We start from the raw sequence: 20,539 nt of genomic DNA on the forward strand, positions 1-20,539 counted from the left end.
CAGTACTTCAAATAAACTGAGGAGTCTCTCATATCCATAAGTTAAAGAATGCTGGCTATGTGCGGTGACTCACGCCTGTAATCCCAGCATGTTGGGAGGCCAAGGCAGGTGGATCACCTGAGGTCAGGAGTTCAAGACCAGCCTGACCAACATAATGAAACCCCGTGTCTACTAAAAATACAAAATTAGCCAGGCATGGTGGTGCATGCCTGTAATCTCAGCAACTCAGGAGGCTGAGGCAGGAGAATGGCTTGAACCCAAGAGGCAGAGGTTGCAGTGAGCTGAGATTGTGCCACTGCACTCCAGCCTGGGCAACAAGAGCGAAAGTTCATTTCAAAAAAAAAAAAAAAGAGAGAGAGAGAGAACGAGCTAGCAGGTTTTTGAATGCAAAAGAATTGACGAATATTAAATGCCAACAAAATTACATAAATATCTTAATTGTTCAGTTCAAATATTTCAAATGCTGACATAAGAACAATTTCAGGATAGTTGCTTCAGAGGCAATGGAAAGGACATCATATGCTGTTTGAGCAGCATTATGCAGAATATGAGCAGGACAGTCAATAGCTTCCATAGAATCAGTCAAGCTTTACTTCAATTTTGAATAAACATTGTGCAAACATCTACCAATATTTTATTTGTATTATTTCCATCAAAAGCTCTACAGTTTTTAATAACTCCTAATTCATTAGGAGAATCTCTGCAACAATTTGCTCATTTCTGAATCTCATCCGGAAGGGATTCTACACAAAATAGCCCCACAAGCAAGCCTTTTTCACAAGAAAACTATTGCACAAGCAAAGGAAAAGCTTTTCTTCACTGTGGTTACTCACATCCATGGTTATGCTATAAAACAGTGAGGCATTTAGAGCTTTGATAATCACTGCAACAGTAGTAAGTGGAGTCATTACATCTCAAATTATTGCAGTAGATTTTGTCCCAGCATTTGAAAATTTGCTTGCAATACTGGCATTAGAAAATACTACTGGTAGCAGTATGTTCAAAGAGTGACTTGAGCTGAATGATGACAACAGACAGTGTGGGAGGCCATTACAACTTTGCTTTGATTATTTTATCTTCTCAATCTGAATTTATCTTTAAAATTTGTCATTTTATCCATTCCTTTGGTACAAAAATCACACATCTTTTATGCTTAGCCGTTAGTATGTGCTGATTTATATCTGACTTTCCACCATTTTCAATATTGAATAAACACTTACATACCACACAAAGAGCTGCAAATGGATTTTCCCTCCTTTAATAAATATACACTCTTCAGAAAATTTGTCATAAAATTCACTCTTGCAATTTGGCATTTGTGGATTCAAATATACACAAATAAAAAAATGGGTAACACAATTGATTTTCAACAAGGGTACCAAGACAATTCAATGGGAAAAAAATAGTATGTTTAACAAATGGTGCTGAGACAAGTGAATAGCCACATGGAAAAGAATGAAGTTGGATCCCTGCCTCACCTCATATAGAAAAATTAATTTGAAATTAATCAAAGACTTAAAATGTAAGAGCCAAAATTATTAAACTCTTACAAGAAAATGTAAGAGTAAGTCTTCATGACTTTGGATTAGGCAATAGTTTCCTAGTTATGACATGTAGAGCACAAACAACAAAAGAAAAAAATTGATAAACTGGATATCATTAAAATTTTAAAGTTTTGGCTGGGCGCGGTGGCTCAAGCCTGTAATCCCAGCACTTTGGGAGGCCGAGACAGGCAGATCACGAGGTCAGGAGATCGAGACCATTTTGGCTAACACGGTGAAACCCCTGTCTCTACTAAAAATACAAAAAACTAGCCGGGCGAGGTGGCAGGCGCCTGTAGTCCCAGCTACTCGGGAGGCTGAGGCAGGAGAATGGCGTGAACCCGGGAGGCGGAGCTTGCAGTGAGCTGAGATCCAGCCACTGCATTCCAGCCCGGGCAACAGAGCAAGACTCCTTCTCAAAAAAAAAAAAAAAAAAAAATTTAAAGTTTTGTGTTTCAAACAACAATATCAAGAATGTGAAAAGACAACCCACAGAATGGGATAAAATTTTTGCAAATCATATTTCTGATAAGGTACTTGTATCTAGACTACATAAAGAGCTACCACAACTTAATAAAAGGACAAGTAACCAAGTAAAAATGATCAAAAAATTCGAGCAGACATTCCTCCAAAGAAGAGGTACATGCCAGGCACAGCGGCTCACACCTGTAATCCCAGCACTTTGGGACGCTGAGGTGGGCAGATCAACAACCTGAGGTCGGGAGTTTGAGATTAGCCTGACCAACATGGGGAAACCCCGTCTCTACTAAAAATACAAAATTAGCTGGGCGTGGTGGTTCATGCCTGTAATCTCAGCTACTGGGGAGGCTGAGGCAGGAGAATCACTTGAACCCAGGAGGCAAATGTTGCAGTGAGCTGAGATCATGCCATTGCACTCCAGCCTGGGCAACAAGAGTGAAACTTCCTCTCAAAAAAAAAAAAAAAGAAGAAGAAGAGGTACAAATGGCTAATTAGCATATGAAGAGATGGTTGACATCATTAGCTATCAGGCAATGTAAACCAAAACCACAATGAGATACCGCTTCATAACCTCTAAAATGGCTATAATAAAAAAGATAATGAGTATTAGGGAAGATAATGGAAAAATTGGAACTGACATATGATGCTGGTGAGAATATAAATGATGCAGCCACTTTGGAAAACAGGTTGGCAGTTTCTCAAAAGGTTAAACATAGAGTTATCATGTGATCCAGAAACCCACTCCTAGATCTTCAAGGAAACAAACTGTATGTCCGCACAAAAACTTGTACACAAATGTTAATATAGCATTAGCTACAAAACACAGCAAAAAAGTGGAAACTGACTGTTCATTAACAGATAAATGAATAAGCAAGATGTGGTATATCCATTCAATGGAATAATATTCAACCATGAAAAGGAACAAAATTCTGATACATGCTGCAACATGGATGAACCTTATAAACATTATGCTAAATGGAAGAAGGCAGTCATGAAAAACCATATATTGAATGATTCTGATAACATGAAATGTCCAGAATAGGCAAATTAAAAGGTTAGTGGTTTTCTAGGGCTAGGGTGGTTGGGGAGAAAGGGGAACGACTGCTAACAGGTACAGGATTTTCCTGTTGGATTGACAAAAATGTTCTAAAATTGATTGTGGTGGTGGTTGCACAAATCTGTGCCTATACTCATTTTTTTTTTTTTTTTTGAGACAGGGTCTCACTCTGTCCTCCATGCTGGAATGCAGTGGCCTGATCTCAACTCACTGCATCCTAGACATACCAGGCTCAATCGATCCTCCCAACTCAGTCTCCTGAGTAGTTGGGTCTACAGATACATGCCACTATGCCTGGCCAATTTGTGTGTGTGTGCATATAAGAAATATATTTTGTACATATATTATATAAATTATATTAATATAATATATATCATAAATAAATATATATAAATATATATACACAAATATATATGGAGAGAGATGAGGTTTTGCCATGTTGCCCAAGCTGGTCTCAAACTCTTGGGCTCAAGAAATCCACTCATCTTAGCCTCCCAAAGTGCTGGGACTGCAGGCGTGCATCACCACGTCCAGCACCGTTGAATTGTTTTTAGAGCTGATTTTCAGAGCTTTTGCACCGATGGGAAGTTATCTCTAAATAATGGTTGTTACTTGTTCATGACTCTGGACTTGAGCTAAAAAACTAATCACTGCAAGCATAGAAAGAATTGAGTTGTATTTGATAAATCTCATGATGGTGTCATTGCGTCTGTCATAAGTCCAAACTCATACCAAATGGTAACTGGGAATTGAATCTTGAGCTGTGAACTTTTAACTCGTACAAAACAATAAATTGAACTCAACAGCTGATGCAAAAAAAAAAAGTGAATTTCTTCTCTGGTTGCAAGGGACAGCTGTACTTGTAAGGTACAGCCTCTCTGAACAAAGCCAGAGCTGATCTTATAAAAGGTTTTGAAGGCCAGGTGCGGTTCACACCTGTAATCCCAGCACTTTGGGAGGCCAAGGCTGGCGAATCACTTGAGGCCAGGAGTTCAAGACCAGCCTGGCCAACATGGCAAAACCCTGTCTCCACTAAAAATACAAAAAATTAGGCCGGGCGCGGTGGCTCAAGCCTGTAATCCCAGCACTTTGGGAGGCCGAGATGGGCGGATCACGAGGTCAGGAAATCGAGACCATCCTGGCTAACACGGTGAAACCCTGTCTCTACTAAAAAATACAAAAAACAAATCAGCCGGGCGTGGTGGCGGGTGCCTGTAGTCCCAGTCACTTAGGAGGCTGAGGCAGGAGAATGGCGTAAACCCGGGAGGCAGAGGTTGCAGTGAGCTGAGATCCGGCCACTGCACTCCAGCCCGGGCAACAGAGCAAGACTCCGTCTCGAAAAAATAAAAAAAAAATTAGCCAGACGTGGTGGCACAGGCTTGTAATCCCAGCTGGCACAGGCTTGTAATCCCAGCTACCCGGGAAGCTGAGGCACAAGAATCGCTTGAACCAGGAGGCAGAGGTTGCAGTGAGCGGAGATCATGCCACTGCACTCCAGCCTGAGCAACAGAGCAAGACTCTGTCTCAAAAAAAAAAAGAAAGAAAAAAAAAAGAGAAAGGAAAAAAAGGAGCTTTAAAAAAGGCCAGGCGCGGGGTGGCTCAGGCCTGTAATCCCAGCACTTTGAGAGGCCAAGGCAGGCGGATCACCTGAGGTCAAGAGTTGAGACCAGCCTGCCAACATGGCAAAACCCCGTCTCTACTAAAAATACAAAAATGAGCCGGGCGTGGTGGTGGGAGCCTATAGTCCCAGCTACTCGGTAGGCTGAGGTAGGAGAATCGCTTGAACCCGTGAGACAGAGGTTGAAGTGAGCCGAGATCGCACCACTGCACTCCAGCCTGGGCGACAGAATGAGACTCAGTCTGGGAAAGAAAAGAAAATGGTTTTGGAAATATTCGCCTTCAGGGATTGGCTGTCTTTCTGAAGCAGAAGTGTGGAGCGAGTGACTGACTCTCGGCTGTGTGTGTGGATACTGGAGTGCGGCAGTTGAATACCCACTGACTTTCCGAAGCCTGGTCGCTGGTGTTAGGCACTTGTTGATTGGCTATTGTCGCAGGCCTAGAGCGGTCACTGATTGGCTGACTTTCAGAAGCATGAGGTTGTCATTGATTTACTAAGAAGCATAGTTACCGGAGTGAGGCTATCGCTGATTGGCTGATTTTCAGAGCTGTTGCACCGAGGAGAAGTGATCTCTAAATAATAGTGGTTATTTGTTCACGGCTCCGGACTTGAGCTAAAAAAGTATTTTGCTTTCTTGAATATGAAAGACAAGCACTTTAAATTCCTACTCCCTTCTGGTCTTCCCTCAGACAAACCTGAAGGAGACACCATACGGATTGTCCACATCTTCATTAGTGAAGGAAGGATTTTCAGCCAGTGTTGTAATTTAAGTCATCTAGCACCAATTACCGTGGGAGAAAAATAGCTCTAATTATCGCAATTTATTGTAAAAAGATGAATACAGGACATTTAAGGCATTCCGACAAGGTCAACAAAGGACGCAGGACAATAGTCATTAAATACGTCCTGTATATACAGGACGCCTGGCAACTAACTATCAGTGAAGTATTTCCCAAGTTTCTTGTACATGTCCCTGCAGAAACCGGTAGAGCCAGGATCTTAACAGTAAAGGTTAGGGGTCTTCTGGGATCCTGTGCGCCTCTAACGCTCATGCTCTGCGCAGGGCTGGGTGCGCACTGCTATGCTAACCCGAGGCCGGCTAGGAATCTACCAGACGTTTGAAGGGTGGGTGCGGAATTGATGAGCAGGAGGCGGGAAGACACCCGTTCCGGAGAGTAGGGAAGCGAGCCGGGTGCGGAGGGGGAGCGCTGGACCCCGGCGCCAGAGCGGAAGACTTCGCTGGAGGCCGGGGCTGGCCTGGCGGGGCGAGGCGGGGCGGGGCGGGCAGAGCCGGAGGGGCGGGGCCGGGCTGGGAGAGGCTCCGCCCCCAGGCGCGTCAGTGTGCGTGGCCGGGGGGCGCCGCGCAGAGCCCCTCTTTATGATGTCGGGCTTGAGGACGAAGCAGGGCGGTGCTGTGGCAACCCTCACCCTGCGGACACGCGCTCCCAACATCCGGCCCGGCGGCATCGCCGCGTAAGAAGTGGGGTCCCTGTGGCAGTGCGCCGACCCCCAACTCCAGCCGCTCCCGACACCCCCATCCACTCTCAGTGCGCGCGCGCCCGCCCCCGCCGGGCCCCGCGCGCCGCGCCCCCTCCCACCCGGCACGCCCTGCCGCCCCGCCCGGCAGCAGCCAGCCTGGAGCCGCCCCGCGGGCCACGGAGACCCTCGCAGCGGCACCGTCCTCCTCCGCCGCCCGCCGCCATGGACGCGTACCCCCCGCGCCGGCTGGGGCTGCCCCGCGCTCGGTCCCCTGGCGGCTCCAGCCGCGGGTCACCCTCCGTCAGGTACGCGGGGCAGAGGCAGCCGAGGGTCGGCCGGGCTGGGGATGCGGGCCGTCGGGGTCCGGCGACGCCTCTCGCCGCAGGGCGTGGTCCGACATGGCTTCCTCGGGAAGATTCTCCTTGAACAGCTCAGGGAGAAATGTTTTCCCAGGAACGGCGCCCTCTGTAGAGGCCCCATAATGGCTCCCCTTTGGATAACCCTGCGACGGTTTCCTTACAATGGCTCCCAGACAGACAACCCTGCAACGGTTTCCCCACAATGGCTCCCCTATAGACAACCCTGCAACGGTTTCCCCACAATGGCTCCCCTACAGACACCCCTGCAACGGTTTCCCCACAATGGCTCCCAGACAGACACCCCTGCAACGGTTTCCCCACAATGGCTCCCCTATAGACACCCCTGCAACGGTTTCCCCACAATGGCTCCCAGACAGACAACCTTGCAACGGTTTCCCCACAGTGGCTCCCCTATAGACAACCCTGCAACGGTTTCTCCACAATGGCTTCCCTATGGACAACAGTTCTCTGTGAAGACCCTGTTATGACGTCCTCACCCCCATAGAACGTTTCTCCCAGGAAAGATTCTTCTACACAGAACCCCACAGGAGGCTTGCCTATAAATGACTCACTCGCCTTCCCCATGGAATGTTTCCCCCAGAAACTGCTACCTCTAGAGAACTCACACCTCCACACACACAGTAGCTCCCTTGTGTAGAATCCCCAAATGGATTACCTAGAAAGCCCCCTGTCGTGGGTCTCTAGAGCCTTTGCCCTTGACAACGGCTTCCTTAAAGAGTGTCTCCTGCCCCCTACGTACATAATGACAGCATCTCCCCTATTGCGCGTATCCCCAGCTCCCCCTGCCTCAGCCTGCATCGCGACCCCCCCTCACTCCACAATAGGGAGCTCAGGTTGGGAGGAAGTGGAGGTATTAGGGACGCAGGAGGAAAAGCTGGGTAAATAGGGGAAAGAGGCTTAGAGCCCCCGAAAGCGGCGGGCGCCGGGCCCCTTACCGTAGAGACACAGTCCCAGGCTACCTCGGCATGGGGAGGGGGTGATCGTGGGGAGGGTTCCCCGCCCCCTTTAGATATAGGAAGATCCGTTTCCGATTTCTGTGCCCTATGCCTTTGGTGCTGACCTTGTTAGTCTGGGCATTGTTTGTCATGGAGCTTTTGTGGGGCGCCGGCGCAGTGTGGAGGTTGGAATGATGGAGGGGTTGCAGCAGAGACCTTTGAGAGGGAGACGGAGAGAGAGAATGCGAGCCATGAGCTTTGGTACCGCTAAACTGTCATTAAAACAGGAGAGGGTTTTGTTGTTGTTTGCTTTTTCTTATTCTGGCCACATAGCAAAGCAAATGTTGTATTGTTCCCTTGAAAGGAGGTTGCCAATCTACCTGTTAGAACAACTTTTCTTATGTTCTTGTTATGGTACTTAAGGCATATGTTTTAACTTTCCTTGCTGATCTGTTTTTTGGGGTTGTTTGCTTTAACTAGACCAAATTATTGCAGAACAAGAAACTGATTCTTAGAAACCTGTTTCTTTTTTACTTTCCTGCATTCCTTTCCACATCCCACAGTCCAATATATGTTTGTTGAACAAATAAAGGATAGGGAAGATGGGAGGTAGATACCAATGAAACATTGCATTTAGGAGTCCTAAATTGCTTCGAATCTGTCAAGTGACATTTTTGAACTCCTGCTCTGCCCTTCATTGTAATTCCTTGTGGGCTTTACAGTTCCAAGTTTAACTGCTTGTGGTAACAATCTCCAATCCTTTGCAACATTTCTGCCAGTTTCACTGTCTGAAGCAAAGTATTTGAACTTGTATAGACATTGCATAGGATACTTTAGAACAGCCATCCGTTAAATCTAGGCTCTATGTAGACTTGAGGTTTATCCCAGATCATCTTGAGCTTAGGAGTTTGGATTTGAGTCTATTGAGACCTTTAGGGGGGAAAAAAATCATCTCTACCTTAGAATCCGTCTCTTAACTGCTGCCTTTCTTGTTTTTAGTAGCATGACCATGTGCTTTTTATTTATTCTTTTAAAGATAGTGATTCTATGTTAACAGAAGTATGCTGGCTCCGTTTACTGATCATACCCGAACTCCAAATCCTCTGTCAAGTGGTTTGAATGAAACTTGTTTGATTTCAGACAAGGAATAGTGCAAGGAACCCCAAGGCCTAGCTGCCCAATACCTTTGGCGAAAGAAATTTGCTGAAGGCTTCCCTCCTTTCCCCACTTCTACCTGATTGAACGTGCTTTTCTTGCCCATTCAAGCCTTTCCCTTACTCTTGACATTGAATGTTTCTAGCACTTTCCTGTCACCCATATATGGCTTGGCTGCTGACTGCTGAGTGATGAAAGGGGCAAACCTAACTGGTGAAGTGACATTCCTAAGACCCATAGATAGTTCTGCAAGTGTATGGTTCTAGCACGGTAGTTCATTTTCACAGATGGAGAATGGAGATCCAGAATTAAAATATTGTTGCTCAGAATTAGAGGCTTCACTTTAAGCATGTGATAGTCATCAGTGTTACCAGGTACTTTTTGGTTTCTGTCTCTTGAGCAAGTAGTAGAATTGTACTTGCTTGCTTCTTTGAAGTTAGGTATGGCCTTGAGAGTTGCTTTTGGTCAGTGAAATGCGTGGGAATACTGTGTAGCCTTTCATGATACAAGCTTCTGTTGTGTAGTTTTCCATTCTCTTTCCTTCTGTCATGGTAGCTGTTGGGGCTGCAAATGGCAGCCACCCATCAGTTGAGGCCCCAGAGTGAGCTTCCAGGTGACCTGTGCTTGACAGGTAGGTTGAGCAAGAAGTGAAACACCACTAGGATTTTGGAATTATTACCAAGGTATAAACTAACCTATCTGGACCAATGCTAAGGAACCAGTGGAAATCTAGCTGAAATATACTTTGCTACTTCAAAATGTTTTTCTGTAGAGGGATCTATTCCTGCTTGGGACTTCTTTAATAGTTTAAATTTCACTGTTTCTTTATATAAATAATGCGACAAGTACTGTGTTTGGTGCTGTAGATTCAGATAAATACGGCAGTCCGCTGCCCGCAAATGACTCTTGTAAATGGGAAGAGACAATAACAGTAAAAATCATAATACAGAGTGGTGAGACATAAGTACTGAGGAAGAAATAGGGCCGAAGGAACAATAACACAAAAAGGCCTAGTCGGTTTTTGCCTCAGCTGTTGAAAGAATGGAGTTGCCATTTATTAGTATTAAGAACACTAGAAGAAGAAAAGACAGTGTAGCAGTGTCTTCCAAGTTCTGAGAGAAAATGGTTTCCTACCTCTGAGGTGGGAGAATAATCAGAAACAGACATTGAAAGCTGAATGAGGCCGGCGCGGTGGCTCAAGCCTGTAATCCCAGCACTTTGGGAGGCCGAGACGGGCGGATCACGAGGTCAGGAGCTCGAGACCATCCTGGCTAACACGGTGAAACCTCATCTCTACTAAAAATACAAAAACTAGCCGGGTGAAGTGGCGGGCGCCTGTAGTCCCAGCTACTCGGGAGGCTGAGGCAGGAGAATGGCGTAAACCCGGGAGGCGGAGCTTGCAGTGAGCTGAAATCCGGCCACTGCACTCTAGCCCCTGCGACAGAGGGAGACTCTGCCTCAAAAAAAAAAAAAAAAAAAAAAAAGCTGAATGAGATTGTTGATAGTGTGATGAGAACTAATAATCAGGCTGGGCATGGTGGCTCACACCTGTAATCCCAGCACTTTGAGAGGCCGAGGCGGGTAGATCACCTGAGGTCAGTAGTTTGAGCGTGGTGGTGGGCGCCTGTAGTCCCAGCTACTTGGGAGGCTGAGACAGGAGAATGGCATGAACCTGGGAGGCGGAGGTTGCAGTGAGCCGAGAATGCGCCACTGCACTCCAGCCTGGGCGACAGAACGAGACTCCTTCTCAAAAAAAAAAAAAAAAAAAAAATTAACTAGGCATGATAGTGGGCACCTGTAATCCCAGCTACTCGGGAGGCTGAGGCAGGAGAATCACCTGAACCCAGGAGGCGGAGGTTGCAGGGAGCCAAGGTCGTGTCATTGCACTCCAGTCTGGGCAACAAGAGTGAAACTCCATGTCAAAAAAAAAAAAAGGACTAATAATTGACAATTGGATTCGTTAATTTGGAGGTCACTAGTGACCTTGACAAGAGCAGTTTTGGTGCAGTGGGTTCAAGAGAAAATGAAGCCGGTCACCTGTAAGTCAGCTACTCGGAAGGCTGAGGTGGGAGGATCCTTGAGTCCAGGAATTCAAGTCCAGTCTGGGCAACATAGCAAGACTTATGTCTCTCAAAAAATAAATTGATTAATTTACAAAGGAGAAAATGAGAGGAGAATTGAAGACACTGAATATAGACAGTCATAGTGATATTCTTTTGAGGATGGTTATAAGGAGAGTGGAGTAATGGGGCTGTAGTTGGAAGATCATGAGGTTTGAGTTCTTTTTGTTTTTAGATGGGCAGACATGGTAGTATGTTTGTAAATTGATGGGCTCATGCAGTAGGGAGGGACAATTGATGGCTAAAGAGAAGAGACACTTGCAAGGTTGAAGTCCTTGAGTAGGTAAGATGGAATGGGATCTAGTACATAAATGGGGATGTTGGCCTCAAGTTAGATAGGAGCAATGCAGACAATTCGTTGGTGGCAGATTATGTGAACCCAAATGCTGGTTGGTGAGAGAAAGTGGAAGTTCTCTTCTGATTACTTCTGTGTTCTCAGGTAAATAAGAAGGAAGGTCTTCAGCTAAAAATGAAGAGAGGTGTCGGATTCATCCAAGAGAATGGGAAAGAATGAGTTGAAAATAAGGAAAAGTTTTAGAATTTCCAGGCAGCACCTAATGCCCATTTGATGTTTGTAGTTATAAACCTAGGTGAGACCCTAGTTAGCATAGTTGTATGCTTTTCCTGCAGCTGTGTTGAGCTGCTTGGATGTAGGCAGTGTGGAAGGGAATAGCTGAAGTAGGGTAAAGGACACCACCTTTAGAAGTGGGGGAATCAAGGCACTGAGAGGTAAAGATTGTGGTGAATATTGAGATTATCATGAATTAACAGAATGACCTAGGGATCTATAGATGTCTGTAACAGGGAGAGATAGCAGGTAGTTATTGTTTGAAGACATGAAGAAATGATAAAAAAAAAAAAAAAAATTTCTTAGAACCAAAGGACATACGTTTCCAGATTGAAAGGACTTGCCAAGAATCTAGCACAATAAATTTTAAAATATCCATGTCAATACCACATGATCTCACTCGTATGTGGGTAGAATCTAAAAAAGTTGATCTTGGCCCTGGTGGGAGGATTGCTTGAGCCCATGAGTTTGAGACCAGTGTGGGTAACATGGCGAGACCCCATCTTTACAAAATAAAATAAAATAAAATAATTAGCCAGGCTTGGTGGCATACGCCTGTGATTCCAGCTACTCAGGAGGCTGAGATGGGAGGATCTCTTGAGCCTAAGAGGTCAAGGCTACAGTGAGCTGTGTTCATGCCACTGCACTCCAGCCTGGAGAACAGAGCGAGGTCCTGGGTCAAGAAAAAAAAAAAAAGTTGATCTTATAGAAGTAGAGAGTAGAACAGTGATAGTTAGGGTATAGCAGGGATGGGGAGATGTTGTTTGAAGGATACATAATTACAGTTGGATAGAGGAATAAGTTTAAGAGATCTGTTATACAACACGATAACTGTAGTTGATGATATATTCTTGAAAAATGCAAACAGAGTGGATATTAAGTGTACTCATCACTAAAACAACAATGTGAGGTGATGCATTTGTTAATTAGCTAGATTTAACTTTTTCGCAATGTATGTATACTTCAAAACATCAGATACACAAATATATACCTACAGTTTTATCTGTCAATTTAAAATAAAGATATCCATGTCACGGCATAGCATCATGAAATTTTCTAGCACCATAAAGACAAAAGAATCTAGATAGGAGCAGGAATCCTAGGATTCTAGCAGGATTGGAAGCTAGGAAGTAGTGGAGCAAAGAGTGCCTTTTGAAGGAAAAGAGATTCCCATCCAGAATTCTGCACCCAGCCAAACTCTCAGGCAAGTGTAAGAAAGGACGAAGATACTTCACACATGTAAGTTATCAAAATTTGACCTCCCGTGCGTGTTTTATGAAGAAGCTACTGGAGGATGTGCTGTAGCAAAACAATCTGATTAAGGATTTCCTATGCTGGGGTCCCTTCTACCATCTTCTATAGGAAGATTCAGATCTTCCTATATCACAAGGGGGCGGGGAACCCTCCCCACGATCACCCCTTCCCCATACTGAGGTAGCTGGGGTGACATAGGTAGGATTTCTTTATTGTCAAGAGGGTCATGGGGAAGGACCTTCTTTTTTTTTTTTTTTGAGACGGAGTCTCGCTCTGTCGCCCAGGCTGGAGTGCAGTGGCCGGATCTCAGCTCACTGCAAGCTCCGCCTCCCGGGTTTACGCCATTCTCCTGCCTCAGCCTCCCAAGTAGCTGGGACTACAGGCGCCCGCCAACTCGCCTGGCTAGTTTTTTGTATTTTTTAGTAGAGATGGGGTTTCGCCGTGTTAGCTAGGTTGGTCTCGATCTCCTGACCTCGCGATCCACCCGTCTCGGCCTCCCAAAGTGCTGGGATTACAGGCTTGAGCCACCGCGCCCGGCCGGGAAGGACCTTCTTTATCACCCCTGGAAAGTATCGGGGCCTGGTACTATTTTTAATTGCCATTTCCCGCATTGTTTCCCTTGCTGCCTAGATTGGTGTCTGGCACGTAGAACTGGCTGAGTTTGAACTGCTATTGTTAGCTATTATGAAACACTGCTCCAATAATTATTTATTGAATGAATAGAGAATAATTACAGGTGAAGCTGTGGGCTATGTTAAATTTCATGGCTATTCAGAGAATGAAGAGTGGTAGTTGTGAGCTAGGTGGTAAGAAAGTGGTTCATCGGCCGGGTGCTGTGGCTCATGCCTGTAATCCCAGCACTTGGGAGGCTGAGGTGGGTGGATCACCTGAAGTCAGGAGTTGAAGACCAGCCTGGCCTTGGAAAAACCCCATCTCTACTAAAAATACAAAAATTAGTCAGGCCTAGTGGCGGGTGCCTGTAATCCCAGCTACTGGGGAGGCTGAGGCAGGAGAATTGCTTGAACCCAAGAGGCAGAGGTTTCAGTGAGCTGAGATCGTGCCACTGCACTCCAGCCTGGGCAATGAAGTAAGACTCCGTCTCAAAAATAAATAAAAAAAGGAAAGTGGTTCATGATAGTGATGCTCTAGAGAAAGCACTTTAATTAAAGCCTTGCAGAGGTTAGTTATCTGTTCAGGTGTTTCTTAGCCAGCTGCCATTACCCCTGGTTCTCTTGGGGGATTTACAGATTTACAGAAGTAATAACTACAGTACAGATGGTCCCAGCCTTAAGAAAACTCAAAACGCAAAGCAAGCCAATGCCCTGGAATACCTGAAAATGTGGAGCTTCAGCCTCCAGTTTACTTGGATGCTGGCCAGGAAGGCTTGGTGTGGTGCCTGTAAAGGGTATGCTTGCTTAGACTTGTATGGCTTTATTTCTAGTCCAGGGTTAGAGGCCTATATAACTTCCTTTTCACTTGTATCTGTGATGGCAGTATTCTGAGGACTCTTATTTAGTGAGTGTTGTGGCATTAATAGTACACAATATCTTAACAGTGTTTCACAGCTTGTGGGGCCTTCTCTGAGGTTCTGACCTTTGGAGAGGGGAGTGAATGAGACACAAATGCCCTTTAAGTAACACAGCTTAAATTATTGTTTTTGCCATAAAATTTTTTTTTTTTTTGAGATGGGGTCTTGCTCTGTCGCCCAGGCTGGAGTGCAGTGGCCGGATCTCAGCTCACTGCAAGCTCCGCCTCCCGGGTTTACGCCATTCTCCTGTCTCAGCCTCCCGAGTAGCTGGGACTACAGGCGCCTACCACCTCGCCTGGCTAGTTTTTTTTTTGTATTTTTAGTAGAGACGGGATTTCACCGCGTTAGCCAGGATGGTCTCGATCTCCTGACCTCGTGATCCACCCGTCTTGGCCTCCCAAAGTGCTAGGATTACAGGCTTGAGCCACCGCGCCCGACCTGCCATAAAATTTTTTTTTTTTTTTTTTTTTTGAGACAGAGTCTCGCTCTGTCACCCAGACTGGAGTGCAGTGGCCAGATCTCAGCTCACTGCAAGCTCCGCCTCCCGGGTTCACGCCATTCTCCTGCCTCAGCCTCCCGAGTAGCTGGGACTACAGGCGCCGCCACCTCGCCCGGCTAGTTTTTTGTCTTTTTAGTAGAGACGGGGTTTCACCGTGTTAGCCAGGATGGTCTCGATCTCCTGACCTCGTGATCCGCCCGTCTCGGCCTCCCAAAGTGCTGGGATTACAGGCTTGAGCCACCGCGCCCGGCCTGCCATAAAATTTTTTAAAAAGAAAGAAAAGCGAAGCAGGGTTTGCAACTTGGATATTTAAAATTGTTATCTGTGATTTTTTGCTCTGTTTTGAAGAAAAGGCAGCTCGTTTGGCATTCTTTTTGTTTTTAACTTTTAATTTTGAAATAATTTTAGATTTATAGATGAATTTCAAATATGGTGCAGAGTGTTCCTATATACTCTTCATGCAGCTTTCCCTTAATATTAAGATCTTACATATAACCCTGGTGCATTTATCAAAACTAAGAGATTAATATTGGTATAATAGATTTGTTTACTTAGTAAATTTTTGTTTACTTGGAGTTTACTACTCCAGCTTTTATTTGAATTTTCCCAGTTTTTCCACACATTCTTTTTCTGTTCCAGGATCCAACTCAGGATTTCACATTGCATTTAGATTTGGCATGTTTTTAGTGGTCAAAGAAGTGAAGGAAAGGAATTGTGAATGCTTTGTGACTGAAGACCTGTAAAACTGACTTTACAAAGAACAGGTTCTGTAAGGAAATGTTAAGAGAATGCCAGAGAAAAGGAAGAAAATGGAAAATAAAGTGTTGTATACACTGGAATATAGTGAACAAACTTCCAGATAACATTTTCCATTTGTGATGGGTAACATTTTCTGAAGTTCTGGAATTTAGTTTGTAGAGTGTCATGCATACCAATTCATGAAATGTGTGTAGACATGAGTTGCTATTGGACATGAGTTTTAACGATTTTAGATAAGGTGGCCTATCAGGAACTAAGTTTGGCAGCTGGCAAGATGCTTAACAATAATGACTTTAAGAAGATGTCTGTCTAGTTCGAAGGCAGGCCAGTCCTGTTACAGAGTCATCAGGGAACCAGGCCTCTTCTATATTTGTGTTCTACTGTCTTTTAGCAGGTGGCTTCTGTATTCACCGAAGCTCCATAATCACAGAATGGCTATAAGAACTCCAGCCATTATGTCTGTCAGACAAGAAAGGGAAACAGGCCGCAGGCCGGGCGCGGTGGCTGAAGCCTGTAATCCCAGCACTTTGGGAGGCCGAGACGGGCAGATCACAAGGTCAGGAGATCGAGACCATCCTGGCTAACACGGTGAAACCCCGCCTCTACTAAAAAAATACAAAAAACTAGCTGGTCGTGGTGGCGGGCGCCTGTAGTCCCAGCTACTCGGGAGGCTGAGGTGGGAGAATGGCGTGAACCCGGGAGGCGGAGCTTGCAGTGAGCTGAGATCCGGCCACTGCACTCCAGTCTGGGCGACAGAGGGAGACTCCGTCTCAAAAAAAAAAAAAAAAAAAAAAGGAAACAGAAGGGGTTTCCTTCCTTGTTGAGTCAGTTCCCTTTAGAGAGCTGTCTTGGAAGCTTCTACTTGATGACTTCTGTGTATGTCTAACATTGATCAACTCTGGAGGCAAAGGACCTGGACCTATTGTTGCCCCAAATAAAGTTGTACTCTACTAAGAAAGAAGAAGAGAATGGATATGGATTAGTCAACTGTTTATTTTTACCAGGGAGGTAGCTGTGTGGAATGAAGTTTACATTGCTTAGGATTACTAATGGCTCTAGTGAGCTACATGCAAGTACTGGGAGAAAATTTAAATCATTGAATAATTCAATGATGCCAGCACATTCTTCAGGCATATCACATGTGTCTGTGTGTTTGTCCCTTCAGTTTGAGACACCTTATCGTCATCGGTCAACCATGTATTAGCTATGACAGCAGGAACATTGGCTAGCTTTTTTCCACTGCAGGTTATTCCTCCAGCAAAGACATCAGTGGGAAGTGTCATTTATTGCCTTACTGCACATCCCACCTTTTTGCCTTTTCTCCATATTTCTAGTTTTGCAAAGAGAGGTAAATGATTGCTGCATTAATGCAGGGCCAGGTTTCTTAAACCCATAGCAGTCCTACAATGAGCTCTTTTTAATCAGCACCTAAAGTCTAGATTAATGCCAATATGGCTTTTATTACTCCTGCTGTTGATTCCCAAACCCCACCAACATTTTATTGTGAAACATTTCAAAAGTACAGAAAAGTTTCAAGAATTGTTCAGTGAACATTTGTATATATCATACCTAGATTCTATACTTAATGTATGTGCTATATTTGTCTTATATAAGGCATATCCTTTTCTCTATCCATCCAATTTTTTTTAATGCTTTTCAAAATAATGTGTAGACACCAGTATGGTTCAACCCTAAATACTTCCTGGGATTGATTTTAATGCTTTCCATTGCAAGTGACAGAAATCCAATTCAAAGGATTTAAGTAAAAAATGGAATGTATTGGCTTATTTGACTGGAAAGGATAGTGGGGAGATAGACTTATAGGAAGAGTTGCTGGAACTAGTGCCTTAGGGACTGGAGCCAAGACTCTGCTATCAGAACAGTTAACTCTGTCGATGCTGTCTCTCATCTACTTCTCACTACCTGGTTGCGCATTCTCCTATGAATATATCTTCCCCAAGGCAAGGAAGATGGTTATCGTAGCCCCAAACCACATTCTTCCTGCACTGTGATCCTGGAGGCCATTTCTCTTCTAGCTTTAGAGTGAGAGCCCTGGAAAGGACTCCACTTGACCTGACTTGCACCTGGATAAATCATGATGGGACACTGGCCTGGAAGGGTCACAGGATGTATTACCAGGAGAGATAGAAATGGAAAGTGTGCTGAATGGAGTATAGTCCTCAGAAAGCTTTCCCACTCATTCTCTGAGGCTGGCATAATCCTGGTACTTGATTAGGAAAGCACAAGCTACAAATACAAAAATCCTAAGTAAAACAATAGTATATTGAATCTAGAAGTATGGTAAAACAACAGTACTACTTCATGCACACGTAGGCTTTGTCCAAGAAATTCAAGAATTGTTCATTATTAGGAAATCTATTAATGAAGTTAATAGACTGGTAGATGCTCCCCCAAAAAATATCTGCTTAAAATTTAACACTCATTCCTGATTTAAACGGTGAATATGATAAAGTTCCAGCTAATGTAATAAGATAACCAAAAGAAATAATCATCTATTGAGTGGATTATTACAGTAGACTCTTTTTTTTTTTTTTTTTTTTGGAGACAGGGTCTCACTCTGTCACCCAGGCTGGAGTGCAGTGGTGTGATCTCCACTCACAGCAACCTCTGCCTCCCAGGCTCAAGCAATCCTCCCAACTCAGCCTCCTGAGTAGCTGGGACTACAGATGTGTGCCACCACACCTGGCTAATTTTTGTGTTTTTTGTAGAGACAGGATTTTGCCATGTTGCCCAGGCTGGTCTCAAACTCCTGGGCTCAAGCAGTCTGCCCGCCTTGATCTCCCCCAGTGCTGGGATTACAGGCATGAGCCACCATGCCTCTCCAGCAGTAGAGTCTTAATTGGTCTCTCAGGTTCAACTTTTATCCCCCTTCAGTCTGTTTTCAACACAGCAAATAGAGTGATATTATTAAAATGTACGTCTTTTCTTATGTCATACCTCTTTTTGAAGCACTCTAAGCACTACAAGGAAAAGCTGAAATAATCAAGTACTAGACCTTAACTAATCTTCCCCCCACACACATACTTTTTTTTTCCTTTTCATCTGCTACTCTTTTCCTCACCTACTCTGCTCCAGCCACACAGGCTCAGTGACACTCCCTTCAGGGCTTTTGCCCTTGCTGCATAGCTTGTGCTCTCATTTCCTTTAGGTGTTTATGCAAAGGTATAGTCTTGATGAGGCCTTTCCTCATCTTTGAAACTGCACTCTACCCTCCTCTTAGGACTCACAACCTCCCACTTATCACCATATGACAAGTATATTTTACTTACTTATTTAGTTTGTATCTCCTCCCTCACGCCTCCCTCCCTTAAAATTAAGTTCTGGTTTTGTTTCAAGGATTTTTTGTCCTTTCATTCATTGCTAAATCCCCAATGCTCTGACCAGTGCCTGGCACACAGTAGGTGCTCAATAAAACGTTGATGAATTAATGAGTTGAAATAAAAACTGTAAATAAATTGTAAATAAAAAAAGAGAGAAAACTGCTTTGATTTACTAACCAGAAAACTTAAGACAATAAACAAAACTGTTAGGACTAATTAGAGTTTAGCAAGTTCTTTTAAAAAATGCAACGGACTCTGTTTTAGTCTGTTTTCATGCTGCTGATGAAGACATACCTGAGACTGGGCAATTTACAAAAGAAAGAGGTTTATTGGACTCATAGTTCCACATGACTGAGGAGGCCTCACAATCATGGCAGAAGGTGAAAGGCACATCCTACATGGCAGCAGACAAGAGAAGAGAGCTTGTGCAGGGAAGCTCCCGTTTTTAAAACCATCAGATCTCGTGGGACTTACTATCATGGGAACAGCACAGGGAAGAACCCACCCCCATGATTTAATTACCTCCCACCAGGTTCCTCCCACGACTCATGGGAATTATGGGAGTTACAATTCAAGATGAGATTTGGGTGGGGACACAGCCAGTCCATATCAGATTCCTGATGACATTCAAATTACAAGTTCAAGTGATTCTCCTGCCTCAGCCTCCCAAGTAGCTGGGATTACTGGCATGTGCCACCACACCCAGCTAATTTTTGTATTTTCAGTAGAGACGAGGTTTCACCATGTTGGCCAGGCTGGTCTTGAACTCCTGATCTCGGATGATCCACCTGCCTCGGCCTCCCAAAGTTCAGGTATTACAGGCGTGAGCCACTGTACCCGGCCCAATACAACTTTTAAAATATGATGAAATATGTAAATTATTCTGAAGAAACTGAAATGACTGACTAGAAAGTAGGTAAAGAATTTGACTATGCACTCACAGAAAAAGAAATGTAGATAATCAATAAACATTTGACAACTTCCCTTGCAATTAGGGAAGTGTGAGTTGTAACTCAGAATTCTAGCCACTAATTTGGCATTAGCTGAAGAGTGGTAACACATAATTTAGAAACTTGTGGGAAACAGGTACTCTGGCATATTATAGGTAAATGGTTTAAAAGAACAATTCGGCAACACCTATCAAAATTTAAAATGCAGGCACCTCTTAACCTGACAGTGCTACTTTTAGGTCTCTTCCTTGCAGAAACTTTTGTGTTTGTGCCAAAGATGGACATAAAAGGTTGCTCATCATAGCATTGTTTGCAATAGCAAACATAAATAGTAAAAATCCTGAATGTTCAATCATAGCAGCTGGTTAAATAAAAACAAAAGAACACAGTACAACAGTTTTATTTGATTTTTTTATTTTTGTTTTGTTTTGTTTGAAACAAGATGTCATTCTATTGCCCAGCCTGGAGTGCAGTGGCTCGATCTCGGCTCATTGCAGCCTCAACCTCCTGGGCTCAAGCAATCTCCCCACCTCAGCCTCCTGAGTAGCTGGGACCATAGGCATGCTCCTGTGACCACCGTGCCTAAGTTTTTGTAGAGACAGGGTTTTACCATATTGACCAGGCTGGTCTCGAACTCCTGAACTCAAGAGGAGAATTGCTTGAACCCAGGAGGCAGAGGTTGCCGTGAGCTAAGATTGTGCCACTTTACTCCAGCCTGGACAACAGAGCAAGACTCTGTCTCAAAAATAAATAAATAAATAAATAAATAAATAAATAAATAAAAGGTATTCAACATCATTAGTGATTAGATATGAGCCACCGCACCTGGCCAGCAGTTTTTTTTTTTTTTTTTGAGACAGAGTCTTGCTCTATCG

At 44.4% G+C, this 20,539-nt stretch overlaps 1 protein-coding gene across 2 annotated transcripts in view; it reads left to right on the forward strand.

Annotated features, from left to right (window-relative positions):
- The first annotated feature begins 5,988 nt into the window (after positions 1-5,988).
- The window catches only part of C13H20orf194 (chromosome 13 C20orf194 homolog), a 168,672-nt gene continuing 154,121 nt past the window's right edge, over positions 5,989-20,539 (forward strand). For both annotated transcript variants that reach the window (XM_010378967.2, XM_030914275.1), the window contains exon 1: positions 5,989-6,480. In XM_010378967.2, the coding sequence (XP_010377269.2) occupies positions 6,398-6,480 (83 nt within the window). In that variant the 5' untranslated portion in view covers positions 5,989-6,397. The remainder of the gene's footprint in view (positions 6,481-20,539) is intronic.

The sequence above is a fragment of the Rhinopithecus roxellana genome, chromosome 13, assembly GCF_007565055.1.
Source record: "Rhinopithecus roxellana isolate Shanxi Qingling chromosome 13, ASM756505v1, whole genome shotgun sequence".
Taxonomy (NCBI): domain Eukaryota; kingdom Metazoa; phylum Chordata; class Mammalia; order Primates; family Cercopithecidae; genus Rhinopithecus; species Rhinopithecus roxellana.